The sequence below is a fragment of the Bacillus rossius genome, chromosome 12, assembly GCF_032445375.1.
Source record: "Bacillus rossius redtenbacheri isolate Brsri chromosome 12, Brsri_v3, whole genome shotgun sequence".
Lineage (NCBI taxonomy): Eukaryota > Metazoa > Arthropoda > Insecta > Phasmatodea > Bacillidae > Bacillus > Bacillus rossius.
This window is the reverse complement of record NC_086339.1, coordinates 6358695-6381741: the sequence shown is the minus strand read 5'-3', so window position 1 is coordinate 6381741 and position 23047 is coordinate 6358695. Positions and strand designations below refer to the sequence as shown.

At 38.6% G+C, this 23047-nt stretch overlaps 2 protein-coding genes across 6 annotated transcripts in view; one reads left to right on the top strand and one right to left on the bottom strand.

Moving 5' to 3' along the window:
• Positions 1-4580, bottom strand: part of LOC134537421 (myosin-4) — a 132807-nt gene extending 128227 nt beyond the window's left edge. For 2 of the 4 annotated variants that reach the window (XR_010075988.1, XM_063377828.1), the window contains exon 1: positions 4298-4537. Coding sequence is in view for 3 of the 4 variants with exons in the window: in XM_063377828.1 (XP_063233898.1) it covers positions 4298-4391 (94 nt within the window). In the remaining variant the exon portion in view is untranslated. Of the gene's footprint in view, positions 1-4297 lie in introns of all 4 variants that reach the window. The other 2 variants (XM_063377825.1, XM_063377827.1) reach the window with 2 other exon arrangements.
• A 12148-nt stretch (positions 4581-16728) lies between these two features.
• LOC134537419 (E3 ubiquitin-protein ligase CBL-B) overlaps positions 16729-23047 on the top strand; it is an 84543-nt gene continuing 78224 nt past the window's right edge. For both annotated transcript variants that reach the window (XM_063377821.1, XM_063377820.1), the window contains exon 1: positions 16729-17491. In XM_063377821.1, the coding sequence (XP_063233891.1) occupies positions 16944-17491 (548 nt within the window). In that variant the 5' untranslated portion in view covers positions 16729-16943. The remainder of the gene's footprint in view (positions 17492-23047) is intronic.

The window sequence follows — 23047 nt, the reverse complement described above, 5'->3', positions numbered from 1 at the left end:
GAAAATCTTGGCTCTATTTATGAACGAAAAGTAAATTCATAAGCAGTCAGACTAACTGTATCTGGCTGCATACATTTATTCAGACACCAGGTTGTTATAGAGAGTGAACAGCACCCATTGCAAACTGGACCAGATGATTCTAAAATGGTTTGCTGTTACCTTCCCACAGCACGCAGGTGAAAGAACGAAACAACACAATGCTAAACCCTGGAAAGGAAATTCTCAGCCCGAAAAAATTCCCGAACCCAGTCTGAGATGAAACTCGATACTTTTAACTCACCAATTCTCACATTCTGACATTTGGGTCTAAACTGTGAAGATACTGTATATCATAGCTACATTTAATACTTTTATTTGATTGCACACTATAGGCTCAGTTCTAATAATAATGATAATAATATAATTTATTTATTATTATTTGAGTGCCTCCCAACAGTCAAGACTTTTAATAGGCAGGCACTTGACAAATATTACAACAAATAATACATAATAAACACAATAATAGTACACAGAGATAGTCACAAAAAAAATCAACACAAACATAAAATATGATAAAAAAAAACATGACAAAGACGTAAACAGAAGAAAAAAAGCCCTAAACAAGGAAACGAAAAGGTTAACATTATTAATTATAATTTACATAAAATCATTATATTAACTGCATAAAAATTAGGAATAAAATGACTTTCATTGAGATTAATGACTTTAGAAAAGGATCCAAACTTATGAAACATCATTTCAATGGTATGTGTAAAATGTTAACATTAACACTAACAATTCGAAATTAATTCCAGATGATAAAGTAACAACAATAAAATATTTACATGAAATAGTTACTTAACTGCATAAAAATTAAGAACTCAAAATGTTTTTCATTAAAATAATAATAAATAATAACATATTAACACTTTGAGTAAAATTCACTTAATCGAGCTAGTGTGTGAGTGCATTTAGTCACTTTAATCTATGTGTTGTATTTTGACTAATGTAAACATTTTATAAATTGTAACAACTAACAAATAAATAAATAAAAATAACTTAAGAAATCTTACATAAATTTTTATAAAGTTTTAAGTTAAAAACAATCATTAATTTAAATAAAAGATTTCAGAAAAAAAAATACAAACACACTCACACACACACACATAGATATGTCAAATATTAATACTTAAAGAAAAAATACAAGCAGATAAATTTTTATAGTACATAAAACCTTACTTAAAATATAATACATGACATCCTAGATCACATGCATGTCCAATTAACTATTTTGCTGATTGTTGAAGGTAAAAATACTTTTAATGGGAAAACCAATGAAAAATTAATATACAGTTGTGATAAGCTGCTATAGTAAGAAAAAGCACATATTTCTAATGTGAGCATTACTGTTTAAAAACATCTCTGATATCAAGGTCAAAAAATGCCCGTATCATCCCAAAAAAAATCTGAATGTGTGTCGATTGGAGCCAGAAGACAAAATGTGCTAAACAGAAAATTCTGCAAATTAATAAGAAATGGAGTATGGGACAAATATATTCAGCTAGAGTACTAAATATCAATCAAACTTTTTATTTTTTATTTTAGTGTATTAAGTACAGCCAGTTAAACTTTTTCATTAGTCAAAATTTGCAAAAGATAGTGAGTAAATCCTGTTATGCAATAGTAAAAAAAAAAAAATTAATATATACTTTAACTCAATATTCTACTGCTATGTGGTGAATGTGCTGATCATAAATCTTCACCCTCGTAAAATAATTAAGCAAAAATAACAATTAACACCAAATTAAAAATAAAATTATGTTTCAATATCAAAACACAAATAGTCATAGAAACACAATAATTAATGGAAAATGAACAAGTCTACTGATTCAGACATCAATCTTCTTGTAATCATTATTGTGGAAAAGGTATTAGCCTATTCAAATTTTCATAAATAAAATAGTTTGCAGTGTTTTAAGATTTTTTGTGTGTGGTTTTGCATCTATACCGTGTTTATAATTATTCCGTATCGTGTATCCAAGTTTATCCCTTGATCCTGATGGCATGACTGTGTATACATTCATCATGTGGGACATGATGCGTGATGTTTTAATTTAGTATGTCGAAAGATACTGGACATAAAATACTCTAATATCACACTACAAACAAATTATGTCAGGTCTTGTGGAAATGTTTTCTTTCATAGTATACATGTTGCAATCATAATTCGTTTATATCGTAAGTTTTACAGGATCATGCCATCCTGGATACATGATACGGAACTTTACCATTTTACTTCAGTTTTGTTGCATTAATTAAAAATATTTATCCCAAATTTCCAAATCATGATAAATACTTGAAAAAAGAATATCTCATGAAGTTTGAATGTGGATGCTCCTAGCGAAGGTGAGTTATTTAATGTTTGAATTCATTAATATACATGTCCAAAGTTAAATTTTTGCATATGTTGCTGAGTCTCGCAAAAATGATGGATTGTTGATTTTGGCCAGCTACATTAATAAAAACATATTTAATATGTAATAAATACATCATTTGTAGTTAATGAAGCTGACATTATGTGTTTACACAATTTTACAGGGTAAATATGTAGTTGGGCGGTATTTCCGAAAAAAAATGTTAAAAATCCGAAAATACTTTTATTCTATGCTCTTCAACTTCCTCTTTTCATTAAAAGCGGCGGATGTAAGAAATTCCAAATACTTTAGGAGATATCGAATTTTTAAATTTCATCATATGTAGTTGAGCGGTATTTGCGGAAAAAAAATGTTAAAAATCCGAAAATACCTTTATTAGATGCTCTTCAACTTCCTCTTTTCATTGAAAGCGGCGGAGATAAGAAAATTCCAAATTCTTTAGGAGATATCAAATTTTTAAATTTCATCACAATTATACCAGTGCATTCATGTGGAATTACAATTGTTTCTTGTTTACGAGTATCTATTTTTTTATTGGATAATGATGTCACGTGATTGTTCGTGATAGGCCAGAATTCAAATGAACGAATACGTGATTATTTAGTTCATTTATTGTTTAAAACGGTGTTTAATTACCGCCACCAACTTAGGCGAGTTTTTAATTTTAAAGTCTTATTTGTTATTGTTGCGCAAGTAATTAGTAACAAAAAATTTTTACGTGAGTTGTTACTGTTCATCCTTTATCCCAGTTTGTTAGGTCAGGTCAGTTACATTATAAATACTTTAAAACTAAAGAACCATTGAAATTAATTCATATTATTTTTAATGTACGCTTAGTTTCAAAGTATTTATAATGTAACTGACCTGACCTAATTGACCATTTTCATTAATTAGGCATTCACAAACACACGGCAATAAAAAAAAATTGCGTCGGTCAATTGATTACACAGGTCTTGTATAGCAAAATAAGAACGGTGATATCTCCTAAAGTATTTGGAATTTCTTATCTCCGCCGCTTTTAATGAAAAGAGGAAGTTGAAGAGCATCTAACAAAGGTATTTTCGGATTTTTAACATTTTTTTTTCCGCAAATACCGCTCAACTACATATGATGAAATTTAAAAATTCGGTATCTCCTAAAGTATTTGGAATTTCTTACCTCCGCCGCTTTTAATGATAAGAGGAAGTTGAAGAGCATTTAATAAAGGTATTTTCGGATTTTTAAATTTTTTTTTCGCAAATACCGCTCAACTACATATTTACTTTTTACAGTGTTTTTAATGTACCTAAGATAACTGAACAACCATTCACACAATTTGACACTATGTACTTTACCTAAATGTAATTCACGTAATTAGAACTAAAACAATAGATTACCTACTTAAAATACTGCAATTCCCTTCTACGAATTGATTAGAAAAATGCCAGGAAGTAAAACCAGCATTTTCAGATAATTATTTTCTTCTTTTCAGATAAGCTCCTTTAGTCAATAATTCCCATTATGACTATTTTTTTTTTTAAAAAGTCAGATTGAAAAGCAAGTTTCTCATGTACATTGGTACATTGTTGGTACAAGGTACATTGTTTTGATACACGTTTAGGGTAGAACAATCATTTTATTAATGTCAGCATTATTTTGACCTCATTGTAACAAGTACTCTATTTAATATAATGTAAGCATTCTAATCAAAGAACTTTAAATCAAGTTCCATCAAAATGCCTACTGTTGTAGTAACCTATAGCCCACTGTGTGTCAACATTTTAATAAAATACCAACAATGTTAAAAAATTCAAAAACAAAACAACAATTTATGTAAGAACCTTGTTTTATTAAAGAACTAAAAAAAAAATGTTTATAATTATATAAGCATCACATTAATTTACCAGTGATTTCGGTTCCTCCCTCGGCCAAAACTTCTTTCGTAAAATTTGTCAACTGCCCTTTCAGATTTGACAAACCTTCACCAAACCAGGCCATTATCACAAAAATTAAGACAGCTTACTACGATCCGTATATTTATTTTGACATATTTGTAAACATACCCTTTATGCCAACTCAACATATAAACATAACCTTAAGAATCAAACATCATAGAGTTAAACCAAACATTTCATTACACTTTACTACGTGACAATTACGAGTAAAATTCAACTTTGACGTCAAAGTGCACTACGCTGAAAGAAAATATTTGATTAATATTAAATGAGCGTACAATTGTAAAAACGTTTCTTGTAAGATAAAAATTATGCTAATTTCGAAAATAATGTTGCTTTTCACTTGATAGTTTTATTAAATATATTGAAAAAAATAGATTTGAAAAAAATAAGAGGCCATTTTAAAGACATGGTTTTAACCAAACATTATAGTTCAAACATTTACAGAATTTTCATGGGAAAGTTTCAGTGGCACTGGAAAAGACAAAATAAATTGCATACTCGTTAATTCTGAAACTACCAGAATTAGTCCTACAGAAGTCAGACTGAGATCAAGATATTTTTGATTGGAGTCAACCAATAACATAAATTGCTTAATTGGACTCTACAAAGGTTTTGCTGTAAGAAATTACGCTTGAGATCGGTAGACATTTGCGCGATTTAATTAAATGTAGTTGTGTTCCCAATAACCATGTAGCAGGAGGGTAACACGTAAAGTGAAGCTAGCGACGCCTAGGTTGACGTCGTCCCGACCATGGCCTCTGAGCCCGTGCTCCGCACTACTAGTACCAGATCCCGTTTTCGGAGCGCACCCTTAGCCCAGCGGAAATAAGTCAGACGAGCGCCTCGGGCTTGACCCCACTAGACTCGAATAAACTTCAGGGCACGAAACCCCGGGGGCTCGAATCAATAAAACAATTAAGGAACAAGGCAATAAGACACAATTATTAATTCACAGGCATTAAACAAGTGCGTCGTAGCTACTCCGTGCGAGCACCGCACACATGGAGTAGACAACGAACCTCATTACCAGTCACCGAGGCCACAAGCCTTAATTACCTAAAGTGCCCGTGACAATGATCGAGTAAGATTAGGAGAAATCCAACTAAAACAGTTCACAGTGAGACAATATGTTAATAATTTTACAGTCGCCAACTTGATGCCACAGTTCAAAAAATTAAATACTATAAAAAAGTTGTTAAGCCTTAAGCACCCAATTACCAGGTGCTACCTTTTGATTGAGTACCTGGAACGTGTTTTTAGCTTATAATAGAGCAAATTAAGTTGATATACGTTTTTGGCGCCGACTCACAAAGGAGGTGAAAGTTTCCCTCCCTTGCGAGGCGGCCAAGTTCAGCAGTCTCCAACCACTCCGCACCGGGTCAAGACATGTGTCCATGAGCAGCCTTCAATTTTGTTCCACCGATCGTTCTCTCTGCACTTGATTTAATAACCAAACCTTTTTAATTCAGGGCTGCTCACGTAGACTCGGCGTGTATTTCGCGGATCATGCAATTTACGGCACTGGCCAACTCCAGCCAACTCGTTTTCGTTAAGATCGCCGTGCATACGCCTACTGGCCACAACCTCACGTAATTGTAGAATAGAATTTAGGACAATGCTCATTGAGCCCCCCCCCCCCCCCCACCCGCCGATAAGACAGTTAACTTTCGGCGCTGGCCTTCTCCAGAGAACTAGTAATCATGTCCCTGCAGTGGCGTAGCCAGGATTTGTGTATGGGAGGGGGGGGGGGGGGTTTAAGAAGCATGGTCCCCCCTATTAAAACGGGGGAATCCGGGGTTCCACCCCCGGAAATTTTTTGGATTTTAAGTTGTAAAATAATGCTATTTTAGCAGTTTTCGGTACTTAACTTAAAATATTGTAATCGTAAAAATATTATTAATTTTTTAATAAAAAAATTGTTTGAGTGATGAAGTAAGAAATTAATTAAATATATTTTTATCAATCCAAGTGCCTTGTTTACGTCCACTCAAAATCATAAATCATGCCCGAAGCTCGACAATACAAAAAAAAAAAAAAGGAATAAAAAGGGTTGGGTTTCGGCAGAACTGATCTATTCCTGGAATCAACTAGCTTTAGCTTCAAGAGTTACATGACACCATGTCGTTGTCTCAATTCTATACACAAACAGCGTTCCTACCCTTTTGGAAGCCCAGTCAACAACTGCTTATAATTACCACGCTGGTTAAATACAACAGGTGTAAGATATTTGAAAGCTTGGGACCCATTACGGCGTCACAACCTTATAGCTTCTGCTCGCGACAGGGGTAGGGGAAGGGAAGGAGAATTGGTAGGACTCGCTTACTCTTCCCCTCCAGTGCAGTGGTCGGTGATAGCAGTAAGACACCCAGGCTTTTAGCTAACCTGCTTTTAGATAAAAAAAATATATATAATTTTGGCTAAGGGGGGGTTAGAACCCCTGACCCCCCCCCCCCTTGTTACGCCTCTTAATCCCCGCGAGACTGCCATGGCAAATTCACAGTGTTATGTTAGTGTCTTGTTTTGTGTTGTAATCAGCGTGTGTTAGTGTAATTATACAATGGCTTAGACGCCGCATAGTGCATTATCATAGCTGTGTAGTGGTTCTGCCACCGCGTATGTAGTGTATGTATAGGGAGTACAGCCTACCCATGCATATCACCGGAGAAGTCCGTGGATAAAACGCCAAATTAATATAAACTGTGTCGTCTACGATTATTCCGTACTATTCTGTCCTCCACACGGCCAAGTGGCCTCACAGCCAAGTAGGGAGATTCAGGATAGATTTCCAGCTGCGTACCTGGCGGGGCACGCGGGGGCAGAGTATCCACGACCCGTCACCAACGGCCTAGTGTCCCACTAGACTGGAGAAACCCCCCCACCCCCCCCCCCGAACAAAAGCATATCACCGCGACGCCCGTAGCACCCATCAGGTACTTCCCAGGCCTTCTACGGAGTCCGGGTGACGCCAAGGTAATGCCCTGCACCTTAAATGGTTAGTGGATACAAGGGGAGAATTAATATATAAAAAAAAGAGATTTTAAACAGATGAAGCATATTTACCAGAATTACAGAATGGTGATACAGCAGTGATAGGTCCCCAAGCGACAATGCGTACACCCGAGACTGCTTTCTTTTTGTACATGGTGACAGTGCATCAATAGTGTTGTTCAGATGCATGTGCTTCTGCCATCGTGGAATCGTGCTAGTAGGTGATTTCGGCATTTAGGGCAGTTCTCATTGTAGCAGACTGCCAAGTCTTCTTGCTGTCTGCATCTGACAAATCACATGGTTTGAGTCTGTGCAAGAATGTCCTTGCTCCTGCTGCCAAACTTCTGGTCCCTTCTTATTTGTGGAAACATCGCAGGGATGGTATCATAGCAGCCCCCTTGTGTGTACATTGGGTGGGTGGCATCTTATCCACACACTCACACACTAATGACGTCGACCCAGAGGCCACCCTAGCTCCTGCAGACCGTTATGATGCGTCACCGCCTTCTTCTGTGCGCGGGCGTGTGCGGGAGCCAGTGGTGCCACCTTCAATAAACCAGTGTCCCTCCGACGTAGTTTTTTATGTATATTTTATTTTCTTTCAGCAGGACATAATTTTTATTGTAAAAACTATAATATCGTCCATCATGTATAATTTAAATTAGAAGGGTAAATAACATGTATTTTATTATGCACGGGGTGAACAAGTCGCGGGTTCCCGTCCACGAGGACGTGAGGTGTGGGACGAGACGCGCGCGGGGAGGGGGTCGGCGCGAGGAGAGTCGGCAGTCGTGTCTGGAGAACCGCGGTGCAGAGACGTGACGGCCGCGAGCTCTCGCGAAGACGAGTGAAACGGGTGAGCATAGAGACCTCCGGGCTTAACCAGAGTGACGCGGGGAATAGATCAGCAACAGTCTTCGAGTCGTGTCAGGCAGTTCGGAACTATGGAGATTAGTATGTCAACTATTGCCAAGGGGTCGCCTTATCGTAGATAGTTTAGTTATTTTTTTTATTAGCGTTTCTTAATTTTTTCCTTTCCTCTCGTATGTATGTATATATATATCTTTATTCGCTTGTATAGTCGTGCATTGCCTAGGGTAAAATAGTACCTTTGTGTCATGGACGAGACCTCGCCATATTAATGGGACAATTCAGAAACTGTGTCCACAGGTAGTGCTTGCCTGAAGTCGCTATAGGACAGGAAATCAAAGCCTTGCCGGTTTGGGACAAACACCATCGGTTAGCGCCGCGACGCCGTCACCTACTACTTCCCACATAGGTGGCCGTGTAAGGGGAAATTCTCGTGTAGTCAGGCCTCACCTAAGAACGGTCGTAGGCGGGAACTGCGATAGCCCCGTGCCAGTGCAAATAGTGGCCAATAAAAAGAGTGAGTGCTACGAAACCCTATGTAGTTTCATTATTAGCCGGCTAGATCCTCTTAACTGCCACGCGGCCCAAAACCCACCCCCAACTGAGCTAGCCCAAGAACCTACACAACCAATAAGGGGATCAGCTCGCTCGGCGACACTAAGATATAGCTGGTTATGTAGCTGCAAGAATTTGACATTATTTATATTTTTACTACCTGCATACTTTAAAAAAAATGATGTGACATATATTTGCCACTAAAAAGAGAAGCATTGAGCTGATGTATATATTTAAAGGTAATGACTATAAATTCTTCTTTATGTTCTTGTTATTTTTAAGTGCCTTGTCATGGTTTGGGTATGAATAATTTAAATAATTTAAATAATTTATGTTTTACGTATAGGATGAATTTACACTCCCGCGTGTTTTGGTGTCAATGTTCCTCAGTGCTGAAACCAGTTACAGAGACACATGTTTGTGTGAAATGCAGACCTTGGTGCAACCACATTTCTGTACGGGTAGGCAGCCCGCTAAATATGCAGCCACATCCCTGGTGGGTGAGCAACCAGTCGAAAAAGTCTGCATTGCGGATATTTTTAAATGCAACCATCAGATTGGGCTATGATCACACTGTCATACTGTCGTCGCCTGGCCGACTAGCCCCTGAATGATAGTATTTAGCCGGCTACTCAGTGTTCGGTAGAGAGGGTTCGGGCCGCGTGGCCAAGGGACTAAGTCACCAGGATAGCAATTAATACACTCAAAGACGGTTTCCAGGTTCTTTATATACGGAAAATCAAACCCTTTACAAGGGGCTGCCGCGTTCCCGCCTGTGACCGATCCTGTAGGGCGGAGCCCGGTTCCGCGCACTGTTACTGTATGGGAAAATACGTGATGTCCCGTTCGTGAGGAGCAAGACCCGAAAATTACCGTGCAAACGAAGGCGAAAATCCAGCCTGCAAAAGAACTCCGCGACTCGTAAACTGCCGGAGAAAACACGCACGCGAGAGAAGTGCACGCCACGACTGAATGACACGATGACACACCTAAATGACCACACGACTGTGACAGAGGAATCACTTCCTCTCGGCAATGCATGAACTGCAGCGAGACACCGCGCCCGTTCTCACCGTCTCGGAGAGCTCTCGTAGACACGTCTGTCGCCTCCTGAGTCCAGCTGCCGACTGCCTACCTCCCCGCCTCGGGCGACCCAGCGCCCGCGTCCCACCCCTCCTCGCGAGCCCGCGGAACACGCTTATTGGTCACAGGCGGAAGCCACGGCCTTGGCGCCCGGTGAACACGTGAGAACTAATTCTACATAACATTTCATACAATATAATAAACTATTTATAATAAAGAAAACACGACCCTTCAAATAATAATATAAACAATTTACAAATAAGAATGTTTCTTATGTATTTTACATTAAACTTCCCCTATCGTGCGAATCTCCCCCCCTGCCCTAGCCGCACTCCACATCGGCGCACACGCAACACAAGGCAGGAGAAGGCGTTGGCGTGGCATAGCGGGATGTGCGAGCTGGTTCGACACTTGGGTCGACGTCAATACTGTCATTAACTAGGCTGGTATAAATAGGTCGACACAGGGAGAGCAGTCTGCAGTAACACCAAATGAGCAACGAGGGTGGTTCACAATGATGCATGCTATGCATCCCGACTTGCTCCGCCGCCTCGTTGCTGCCCGCCGACTTCATGCTGTCCAGCACTGTTAAGGTGGCGCCGACCGCCAATGCTCCTCTATGTCGCATAGACCGCTATGCCTCATCAACGTCTCACAAAGGCGTGTGCACCGAACGCGCTCGTGCACGCAACAAAGTGTAGTTCGTGCAACGAGGCGAACGCCAGGCAACGAGTGCTACGTCGGCGGAAGGATCCGGCCGGGTGTGGTATATCCCTCCACCGAACTACAACAAATGAAATTATGTATATTTTTCCACAGGTTTTTATTAGACATTATTTTCGTCAATTAATATTTCAGTCCTTTCAAAATCATGTTTCACTGTGCGCCTTGTCCCGAGCCTGGCCGGTTCAATTTCCCGCGAAATTCACATGTTTCCGCGGGAGGTCTGGCGGGGGGAAGGGGGGTCGCGCGGTGCGAGACACGCAGTGTCCTTCAGGAGCTCGAGGAGGCCGGCAGCCTTTGCGCGACGCGGAACCATCAACTCTTGCTTTCACCGACATGTAGTTTCAATAGTATAATCTCTTCTTAATCTTTTACGTACAGTTCCGCGGTCGGCCTCAATTTACCATGAGGTATTTCACTTAATTAAATCAGTGCTCCAAGATGAGTGTTCAACGTATTACTTAAGTACTGTGGGACGTTTACGAGACGTTACGTTGGTGCTTAACGCCCCAACTTAGCTTACCGGCTAATTAGTTTTGGTCAGCACGGGGCAGCCAGAAGGCGACACGTGCCACCGAACATACTAACGAATCAGTCTCTGGGACATGTCTATGAATCATGTAGAGTCGCCGGAGACACGGGCCTACGTGCCACTAGCCCAGTATAATAAGTGTTGTGTAATAGTGAAGTGTTTGTTCGTCAAAGTATAATTTGTCATGTTAGAGTTTACTTGTAACCGCCGCACGGTATCGTGCCACCAAACGTACTAACGAATCAGTCCCTGGGACACATCTAGGAAGCATGTAGAGTCGCCGGAGACACGGGCCTACGTGCCGATAGCCCAGTATAATAAATATCGTGTAATAGTGAATTGTTTTGTTCGTCAAGGTTTAATTTGTCATGTTAGAGTTTATTTGTAACCGCCGCATCGTGTGTGAAAGTATGTCCTTCATGCGCATTAAAATCGTGAGCCGCCACTGAGGAAGTGGGCGGCGCGTGTGACAGTCGATCTGGGACAACCGTTACGGCCAGAAGAGGCAGAACTATGTATAGGGCTGTGCCGTAATAAATTCATCAAATATCCTCCAGAAACTTTGTGTTCTTCTTCAGGCGTCCCGAGTGGCCATAACAGCTCGGGGGTCCCTACTGCGTTAACCCCTACCTATAGCCACAAGGCCGAACCCTCTCTGAGATCTCGAAACCAAGCAAAAATCAAGTAAAAATTATAGAAGGTAGCGGGGATGGCATCAAAGGTTTGTAATAGGTACCTATGAAGTTAAAATCATAGGTCCAAATAGGACTTAAATGCTGAAAAAGAGTACACTACATTTCGTATATAACATGTGACATGAGTAAGAGAATTCGTCATTGATTCGTTTTGAGCCCGTAAATGACCGCTGCGAGACGAGAGACCATTAAGAAGAAGGCATAGGATTAAAGCAGGGGTAGCAGTCAATGGTAAGGGATGGTTATGCTTGTCAATAAATGCTATGTGCGCCTAGACCTTGTGCATTGATAATATTTTCTTGTAATATATTTAATGAGAAAAGATACTCCCTAACCATATCCGCGACAGTATGTGGTTACAGATTAATTGACACCCGAAGATCGAGGTGTAGTACACAATGAACTTTACACGTTTACTTGGCAGAGCACTTTAGGATGACAAAACACACTACTTGCCGTCGTCCGGGGTCTCGGGCTCGAGTCCCGGTGCGGCTCCTAGCAGGAATGACTGTTGTCGATGTAGTGTTTCTGGGTGGGTGCCAGACTAGCTCTGTTTCTAGCCGATAGGTGGGTCGTGGGGTCGGTTGCTCTGCGTGGCCCACTAGGACCGTCGGCGGTGTTGCGTGTGATATGAAGGATTTCCTACTTGGTGGTGGTTGGAAGTTGTATGGTTAACTGATAAGGCGCTGAATTAATGCGGCAAATGACGTGTGTCGTTTATTCATGCGACTGTGGGCTTGGTGTAATACCGTGGATTACACACCACGTCTTACAGAGGGTGACGTCACACAATACATAAGTTACACAATTACACAAAGTTATTCTGAAAAGTTACGTAATGAAGGCGTGGCACAAGTTTACTAAAATGTTATGTGTTGGTGCGTTGCACAAGTTTACTCAAGAAGATTCCAGGTTCAAGGCGTCGCACAAAATTACTAAAATGTTACGTATTAGCGTGGCACTAGGCGGTTCTGAGCATGGTTACACAAAAGGGGGGTGAGGACGGTTTGAGGCGGCCAATCCCGTATATCTATGTCTCGAGGCGGTGTTCGCGTCCACTGTAGTGGAGCGCGGACCGCAGCTAAATTGGTCCAAGTTCCCTTACGGGGTGTTGTCAGCGCCGTGCGACTGGCTTTAATTCAAGTTCTGTGATTCGGGAGGCGGCCTGTGCCATATACTGAAAACTATCCCGCGGACCAAGTGTGGTGCAGGGGTTTTTAAAATTTACATGGCCGGATTAAGTCCTGGACCGAAAATTTGGACCAGGTACGCACGGAGAGATTAATAAAAAGAGGTTTCGAAGAAGTGACCATAATTACCAGAAGTGAGTTCAATGCAGACAATGGATGATGTTTCTCCGTGGGACGTGCGTCCACCCCGGTCCGTGAGTCGCGATGTACTGCCGTCGTGTCATGGCGTCCGGCCGAGGCTCGGTGTCCCTCGCACTAGGGTTGACCTCGTTACGTTATTTTCCAATTTAATAAGTTAACAAGAGATTTTAAGGGCGTTAAATTCCTACATTAATTTTTAAGGCTAAATTAACATTACTCATCCCTCCTACAATTTAGAGTTAGTATGTTTACGAATTATGTTTTTTTTAAAACTATACGTCACACCAGAGACGGTTCGTCTCTTGCCGGACTGCTCCGGTGGGTGTTAATAACGAAACACAGGGGGGTAGTAATTATGTCACATTAAATACTTAACTAATCTAGGCAGAAGGCCGCCCGGGGAACACTCACACACGTATCGACACATTTTCACACGTGAGTGCCCGGGCACTTCTACGTCGCACTTTCATTAAGTGAACGTTTAACTTATACGTAATGTTGTTTATATTCTGTGTGTGTTTTATCAAAGTGATCGACTGTAATGTCGGTCTGTTTATTATGGGGCCGGGTTCTACCTTGTCAGCTGGTGGCTCGCCTGACTCGGGTTTGACGTGGCTAAGGGTGCGTTTCGTTAGCGGAAAAGTATACTGGCGGTTGCAGATCGGGCTTTGGGGTGGCCTTCGGTCGGCCGACGTCATATTTAACTTTAAAAAAATGGTAGAAGAGCATATAGACCAAATCCCAAAGAAGGTACGTTAACAATGGAGTCTGCTATGTCTCGCAGGGAATAGAGTTTCGTTTGTTTTGACGTCGTCCGACCAAAGGCCACCCTAAAGACCGACCTGCAACCGCCAGTATTCAACCCCGCTAACGGAACGCGCCCCTAGCCATGGCCCACCCGAGTCAGGCGAGCCACCAGCAACCAAGGTAGAACCGGCCCCCCCCCCCTAAAAAACAGACCGACATTACAGCCGACCACATTGTAAAAACAAACACATAATATTAAACAATATTATGTATACATTAATAATTGATTAACGAAAGTGCGACGTAGGAGTGCCCGGGCACTCACGTGTGTAAATACGTCGATACGTGTGTGAGTGTCCCCCTGGCGGCCTTCTGCCTAAACTAGTCAATTAACCCACGTGACATAATTGTTAACCCCTTGTGTTGCGTTATTACCCCCACCAGAGCAGCCCAGCAAGAGACGAACAGTCGCTGGTGTGACGTAAAATTTAAATGAAATAATTCCTAAACATAATAACTTCAATTTGTAGAAGGGATGAGTGATCTTGATTCAGCTTTAATAATTAATGCAAGAATTTAACGCCCTTAAATTCTCCTATTAACATGTCACATTAGAAACTAACGTAATGAGGTCAACCCTGGCGCGAGGGACACCGAGCCTCGGCCGGGCGCCATGACATGACGCCAGTACAGCGCGACTCGTGGACCGGGGCGGACGCACGTCCCACGGAGAGACATCATCCTTTGTCTGCATTGAACTCACTTCTGGTAATTATAGTCACTTCTTAAAACCTCTTTTTTACTAATCTCTCCGTGCGTACCCGGTCCAATTTTCGGTCCAGGACTTAATCCGGCCGCATAACTTTAAAAACCCCTGCACCACACTTGGTCTGCGGGGTAGTTTTCAGCATATGGTACGGGCCGCCTCCCGAAGAACAGATTTTTAATTAAGACCAGTCTCTCCGGCGCTGACCCCAAATCGTAAGGGAACTGTGAGCGAATTTAGCTGCGGTCCGCGCTCCACTACAGTGGACGCGAACACCGCCTCGAGACGTTGTTATACGGGATTGGCCGCCTCCAATCACCCTCACCCCTCTTTGAGTAACCAGGCTCAGAAACGCCTAGTGCCACGCTAATACGTAATAATTAGTAACTTGGTACGACGCCTTGAATCTAGAACGTTTTCTTTTGTGAACTTGTGCGACGCGTCACCGCGTAACCTTCAATAAACTTGTGAAACGCACCTTCGCGTAACATTTTATGAACTTGTGCCACGTCTTATTACGTAACTTTCAAACTATCCTTGTGTAATTGTGTAATTTCTGTATTGTGTGACATCACCCTCTGTACGAAGTTGCGTGTAATCAACGGTATTACACCTAAACCACAGTGACGCACATCATTTGTTGCATCACTTCAGCGTATGATTAATTAACCAAACGACTCCCAACCACCACCAAGTATCGATTTCCTCATAACCCACGCAACATCGCCGACGGTCCTAGTGGGCCACGCAGGGCAATCGACCCCACGATCTACGTTTCGACTAGAGACAGAGCTAGTCTGGCGCCCACCCTGACACATTACATTCACCACAGCCATCCCCGCTAGGAGCCGCACCGGGACTCGATCCCGAGACCCCGGACGACGGCATTTTATACATGAATTATTATGACGACGACATTGCATACAATAGTAAGCATATCGGATTTTAAGCATGGGCAAAGGCTCTCACAGTCATGTTCCTCATGGGGTGATGCAGCCTACAGCAAAAGTTCTACGAAATAATTAATATTAATTATATTATGTTAAGAAATCTCATTGCAGATGACATTTAACAGTTCACATTTGCAGCTTACTGACTGAGAATAAGCTCGCACAGGGCCATTGATTACAATACCAGTAAAAGCTAAATTCGCGAACTTGCGGTTGTGAAAGAAAAAGTATTTGTTGAGTAGTGAGTTATTTCAATGTACATCAAGGTGAGGCTGGCGCTGGGGCCGACGAAAGAGGATTAATATGTACTTACACTATTAAAACTAGGTCAGAGGAACAAAGCAGTGAGGATGCATCTGGCCTCTTAGCTGGGCAAGCGAAGAATGTCCCACCATCTGCAGCTTCCTCAGCAAGAGGTCATGTTTCCCCATGGAAGTACAGAGAACGTAGGGACGATTGGGACTGAGTTTTGTGGCCTGATCGCACAGTGAATAAATTCTGGTGGATGGGGTGGTGTGTCACTGGGCATGGCTGGGTTTAATGTCAGAATGCGGCATACAACTGCATTACTGCTCCCATTGCTCTTTAAAAGTATTAAAATACATTGGTTTCTTTATTAATTTACATATTACAAAATGATACAGCAACCCTTTGTTGATGAACACAATTACATCTCCTAGTAGCCTCCCGGGCGGCTATCAATATACCGACTTCGGGGCCGTTCTACTTGTTGCACTTGGTTTTTACTACACTTGCACTGCACAGGAGAAAGTATCACAAAAAATGGAAATGGGAAACAATGTTTTAAGCGACCAGAGGTTGCCTCGACTAATGTCATCATTAGATTTGTTTTGATTATGACATTCATTTACTTTTGATAGATTTTTTTTTTTTTTTCCTTATTTTAACATTAAAAAAATATTTTTGGTTGTTAGATTTCAGTCCAATTATAATTAGTGTAACGACGAATTTTCTTGTGTAGTTTGATCTAATATTACTGTTTATTTTTATTATTTTTTATTTAGGTTTTATTTTTTTATAGTATTCTAAAGTACCGTTTGGAAGAAATAGTATCACTTTTCTAAAATTTGTTTTTATAGAATTCGCTGTGCTGTTGTCTTTGACTTTTTAGTCGTCATTCGAACGTGTTGACGAAATGTTCGTGTGTAACGTGGGAAGGATTTTGATTATTATTACTTTTTGAGTTTCCAATTTGATATGTTTTGGTGTTTTTAGGAAGGCTTGTGATTTTTCGATTTCTTCTGATACGTTTCTAATTAGCGCGTACATGTGTCATCTTGGTGTATTTTCTCAAATTGTTGGACTCTCAACGTATACATGTAATTCACATCATGGCCGCAAACAACAGGAACAGGACAGTACAACATAAAAATATTACTTCGATATTTTCTAAACTACATGGAGCGTTTGCCGATGCGATGGCTCCACCTAAACTAGCTACTGATAAACGGACTTTAGATAAAACTTGGAAACTGATGGACAAAGTGGTGAAGCTGTGTCAGCATCAGAAAATGAACCTGAAAAATTCTCCACCGTTTATTTTGGATATTCTTCCTGACACGTATCAGCGACTGAGGTTGATTTATTCCAAGTACGAGGATAAAGTGATTGTGCTGCATAGTAACGAACATTTTAACGTTTTTATTGTTAATCTAATGAGGAAGTGCAAACAAGCTATCAAACTTTTTAAGGAGGGCAAAGAGAAAATGTTCGACGAAAACTCCCACTATCGAAGGAACTTAACCAAACTTAGTTTAGTTTTTAGTCATATGTTGAGTGAGCTGAAAGCTATCTTTCCTAACGGCACGTTTGCGGGCGACCAGTTTAGAATAACGAAGAGTGATGCTGCTGAGTTCTGGAGAAGCAATTTTGGAAACAGGTAAGGCTATCATTTATTTTTATGTGTTATATATGTTAATAATTTTTTATAGTTTAAAACTTTAAAGTATTTTCTAATCTATGGTATATAATTAATCTTTAGGTCCTGTATTTAAGAAAATCTATGTTCTTATTGCTGGTATGGAATGTTAAATATCTTTAGTTTAAGTTTTATGGTAATTATCGGACATCGCGGCTTTTTAGAACGGAAAGAAAAAAAATCTTAAACATAATTTTCACACATTACACACTTATATACCTTGAAGGAATGGTTTCTTAATTCCTACTAGTTTGTGAAAAATTACAATTTATAGCTTACATTACCATACCAGCATCGGACATCGCTGCTTCGGGTAACAAAACGTAAATAAAAATGAAAATATGATTTTGAAGTACTATAGATGTCCCTAAATCTATCTACCTTGAAAACATGGTTCCTTAATTCCTAATGGTTTGTAAAAAATAATAGTTTAAAGCTTACAATTGTATATCTCTTTGTTTAGCACAAATTTAGCCAACTATGGCAAATTAAAAATACAAATTCTTCCGTTTCATATATTGAGGTTTATCCCTGATTCCTGAAGATGGAGCTTGATGGCATGATCCTGTTGGCTTCATCCTGTGGTACATGATGCTTGCTGTTTTAATTCAGTACATTGAAAGATCCTGATGGCATGATCCTGTGGTACATGATGTTTGTTGTTTTAATTCAGTATGTCATAAGATCCTTTAAAAAAAATAATATTGTCGTATATTGAATTATAATTGTAAGTTGAATAAAAATAATTTTTTTTTCAACCTTCATTTATAATTCTTTTTTATTTCACAATTTATTTTATGTGCAGTATCTTTTTATGTAGGCTGTTGAACTAAAACAGCAAACATAATCTACCACAGGATCAAGCCAACAGGATCATGCCATCAGTATCAAGCCTTCAGGATATAGGGATAAACTAGAATATTTGAAACATCAGCCATAACGAACACAGAATATACATTGGCTGTAATCAGAGAATCCCTGTGGAATCACTGCAATGAGTCAGCTACTTCAGTGCACAGCATGTAATCTTCACAGAAAGTGAACCATGTTAACAATTCAATTTAAATTTTAGGCTCCCATTAGACTTTTTTGTGACGTTACTCAAAATAGTATGTACTTTAAATGCCATGTAGCAAAACAAACATTTCATAATATAATTACTTATTCTAATAAAACATCAAACATGAAATACAAGCATTAAAAATTCTTTACAACTGCAATACAGTCGTTATTTAAACAAATTTCATTACTACACCAGCAGCTACATTGACAAAGTTTTCCAAGGGAAAATGGGTAAACATAAACAATGAATGTCAGCGATTGCGTGAACACATAGGTATTTAAATGTAAGCTCTAAACTATTTTTTAATAAACCCGTAGGAATTAAGAAAACTTCCTTACATGGTTAATTCAGGAATGTCTCTAGTATATGGAAAACATGTTTCCTATTTATCGCAAGTAAATAATAAATGGCAGCGGCTGTGTAAAAGCACAGGTGTGTAATAAATAAAATTTTAATTTTTTCGCAAACTAGTAGGAATTACGAAACGTTTCCTTGGGAGTAAATTTAGTGACGTGAGAAGTGTGTGAAAACCATGTTTTCTGATTTTTTTCTTACCGTTCTAAAAAGTCACAATGTTCAATAATTATCGATGTACTAAATTTAAACAGCAAGCATTATATACCACAGGATTAATATTTACAGGATCTTGCTATCAGGATCAAGGGATAAACTTGGGTACATGTTATGGTTCTTTTACCATATTTAGTTATTCTTAAGGCAAAAGTAAATGCTAATAAATAGAATTATAATCACACTGCCAAAAAAGAACTTGTGTACTCGGCCTTTGAAAAGCGCCGGTCGCAAACGGACAGCACTAATTAATATTTTTTTCTCTGGCTTCTTGCTTCCTGTTCACAGTCCATTATTTAATTTTTACCTTTTTGAAATGGGAACCGGAAACCGCAATATCACGAGTGTTCTACTGTGCTACCAAAGGACACAGATTGGGACAAAAAGTTCAAGTTGACCAATGCATTCGGACCAGGGAGATTTGGATCATTGCCCACACCAGCCATGATGTCAGAGGGTCACGTGGACCAATCAGCGATCAGTGTCTTGTCGGACACAAGGACACTGCCGTTGTAGATGGTCTTTTAACCTTCGAAAAATGGTAATTGTTTCTTATTACTTATCCAGTTTATATTAAAGTTTTATAATACATATTTTCAAAATCAAATATATTTTGTTGATTCGACAATTTTGCATTACGAACACAAACAGTTCCTTTATTTTAATATTTTATTTTAAAATACAACTTACTATGCAGTAAGCAACAATTACTTTTTTTTTTTGCAAGAATCAAGTACGTGTGCTAAAATCTAATGTATGAAATATATATTAATGAAACCAAACAATCACTAAGTGTATGAATTTGAAGAAATATGAAATAACCTACCTTTGCAACTGCTTACAATTGGAGAGCTTTTGGTAAAAACAACTGTATTCCAAAAAAATTAAATTTTGCATTTTTTTTATCTAGTCAGTGGTGATCCATTATGGAATGCATATAACCAACTGTTTAATCAAAAAGAACAATGGTTGGTACAATATAAGGCACTGAAGTATGGAGCATACAGCTAAAACAACAATTGTCCACATATTCTTTTTAGCAATAATAAACATTTGTAAAAAAATTTTATATACATGAATACTGTACCTTAATACATTTGTAAAATTTTTACTTACATGTATGTTATCCTATACATGTGGCCAACATTTTTTTTACATTTATGTTGTTGACTTGTTGGTTTTCAACTGCTTCCCTAGTGTCGATAATCAAACAAAGAATGTATTCTTTTCATTTTTGTACACTCTGATGGATTTTTTTCCCCCCTCAAAAACAATCATAGACCAGAATCAAGAAAGTTTCAAGCATAATTGTTTAACTATATTTGCCTATCAGTATTGAATAAAACATAAAAGTGTTACAGTATAGGTAAGGTTCATATAATTTAAATACCAAGGAGCAAAGATGGAATATTTTCTGATTCTTCTAAAAAAAAATTTTTTTGATCACGGGGTTTTGGCCAAGAGTTCTTTAATTGTTCAGATTATGCAAAATTCTTGTTTCAAATATTTAATTTGGCAAATTTCATATCCTTATCTGAAAATACTACTGAGCAATTAATATCTGTGGGTAATGAAATGATGCTATATAGCTTTGTGGTTTTATGGAATAATGAGACCAAATACCCATCGTAACTAATGAACAAAGGTAGAATTATAAAGTAAATTATCATGAATTTGTGCATCACTAATGAAGTGTTAAAAATTATTATTTCAGTTAAAAATTGTTTTTCCAGTTATATTTATTTGTTAAATAAAATAATGTAAACAATCTGGTGCACTAGCTAATACCATTCAACGAGGCCAAAAATTGAACTTGTACGGATTCAAGTGCACAAGTGAAGTACGCAAGGTGGCAAGTACACAACTGTGTACTTGAATTTGGACATGTCCCTAGGGTAGCCAGCATAATTTTAGTGAGGTTTTCAAATAATTGTTCACTACCATAAAAAATTATTGAAACTTACAGAAAACTACCATTAACAAATGTGCATTTAAAAACAAAATAAATTTTTTCTTATATACTGTCAGCATGGCCACAGTTACCGATCCTGCATTTGAAAAATAGAAACCTTGTCAAACATGCTACTTTAGAAGTTTACTTTAAAGAAATACCCTAAACTCTCTAAGAACTCATAGAAATGTAGATATGGCATATTTTATGAATTTAAAAGAATCTTTAATATTACCCAGATGGTAGCAGTTAGGCATGCATTCACATGTTCACCACAGGGTATAGTTGATTAATGATAATGTGATCAAGATGGTATAGCTCAAGTCATGGCTTATGAGAAATATGGTGAATGGTAACTGAAATGAAAGGTTGGTTGGGTGTAGTTGGTTATATTAAATTGAATTAAATCATTGATAAAAATTTAATTCTAAGATTTTTCCAATTGTAATATATGTCTGGCCTAACCTAATTATAATTTCACTTTAGTTATCTTTCACTTGTAGTATTTCCGGAAGCAGCTACTCTGTTTTTTTTTACCAATGACAATATATCATTTGTAAATATGGTGCAATTGTACTTTATAAACAAAGAAACAGGTCCAAAATATAAGTATTCAGAGAAAGGAAAACTGCATAATATTCACACTAACATACGGTGAAAAAAAGCTGATGATCCCACATTTACAGAATAGAAATGTGTAATAATAGCCTACCTACAAAAAACTAAACAGGTATGAACGATTAACAGCTTACCTTTTTCCCAATGCCCTTTTGGAAGCAGAACTAATGAAAGAGCAAAAAAAAAACTTGACCACCTGCAGTAAATAAAACTTGTTCAAAATTAGACCAAAATGAATGGCATAATTGAAAAGTGAAAAACATGACAAATACATTTCTGTCATATTTATTTATGTTTATAGAGAGATAAAAAAAAAATACAGGATGATTTGTAGATGGTTAGACAGGCTGACCTGGCGTGATTGTAGAACCATTTAGAACATTTAATGAATGAAAAGTCCCTAAGTATTTAATTTTTTTTGTTTGTAATGTTTTTAATATTTTCCTTAAGTTTTACAGCAATTAAGCTTAATAAAAAACTAATCACATTGCGGAAGTGCAAATGCTTTTAAAAACGTGGATAGGTGGCTATTGCAGTGTACTCGGAGCAACCAGGGTCGCATCACTTCTACAGCCTAGTTGTAACCCTGGCTAACCAGTCGCAAGGAAGTGGTCAGTGGGTGGGCCAGCTAGGCTCGGGGGAAATCAAGATGACAGACGAGGACATGAAGGACCACTGCTGTGCTGTGATGCAGACACAGACCGAGGCTTCACTGCAGTTGGCAAGAAAAGGAAGCAGGGCAAGAACCACGTGTCCAGTGCGACCGCCACTGGCCCTGCCCACACCGTAAATAGCCCATGCACTAGAAGCAGCTAATCGAACCCCTGCTAAATTGGTTTAAAACTCTGATCAGCTTGTGTGAAAAATGAGATGAAAAGGACAAATCAAGCACAAACAATAAAAATAAAAATTTATTAAGACAAATGTCATAAATATTATTAATGTAGCTTGCTGTCGTGATATTAGAAATAAGGGTGGATTTTTCGAGTCAGATTTGTAATGTTTTGATTAAAAAATAAAAATAAAAATTTGTTTTGTAATTTTTCTCTATTATCTACTTAATTCTCATTTTTCACACAAGCTGATAGTTTTTTATACTAATTTACTACACCGTAGTGATAAATAATACTTAGGGAAGTTTTTAAAAGCATTTGAACTTCAACAAAAATTTTTTTTTAAATTTTGCCTATTTTTTAACTTTAAATTCTGTAGTCTTCTTTACACTGCCTTGTATTGACAAAGGATTCATCAGGTGCAAAACATGAAAAAAAGTATCACATCTCAAAGATGTCAAATTTTAGTAGAACTTAAGAAA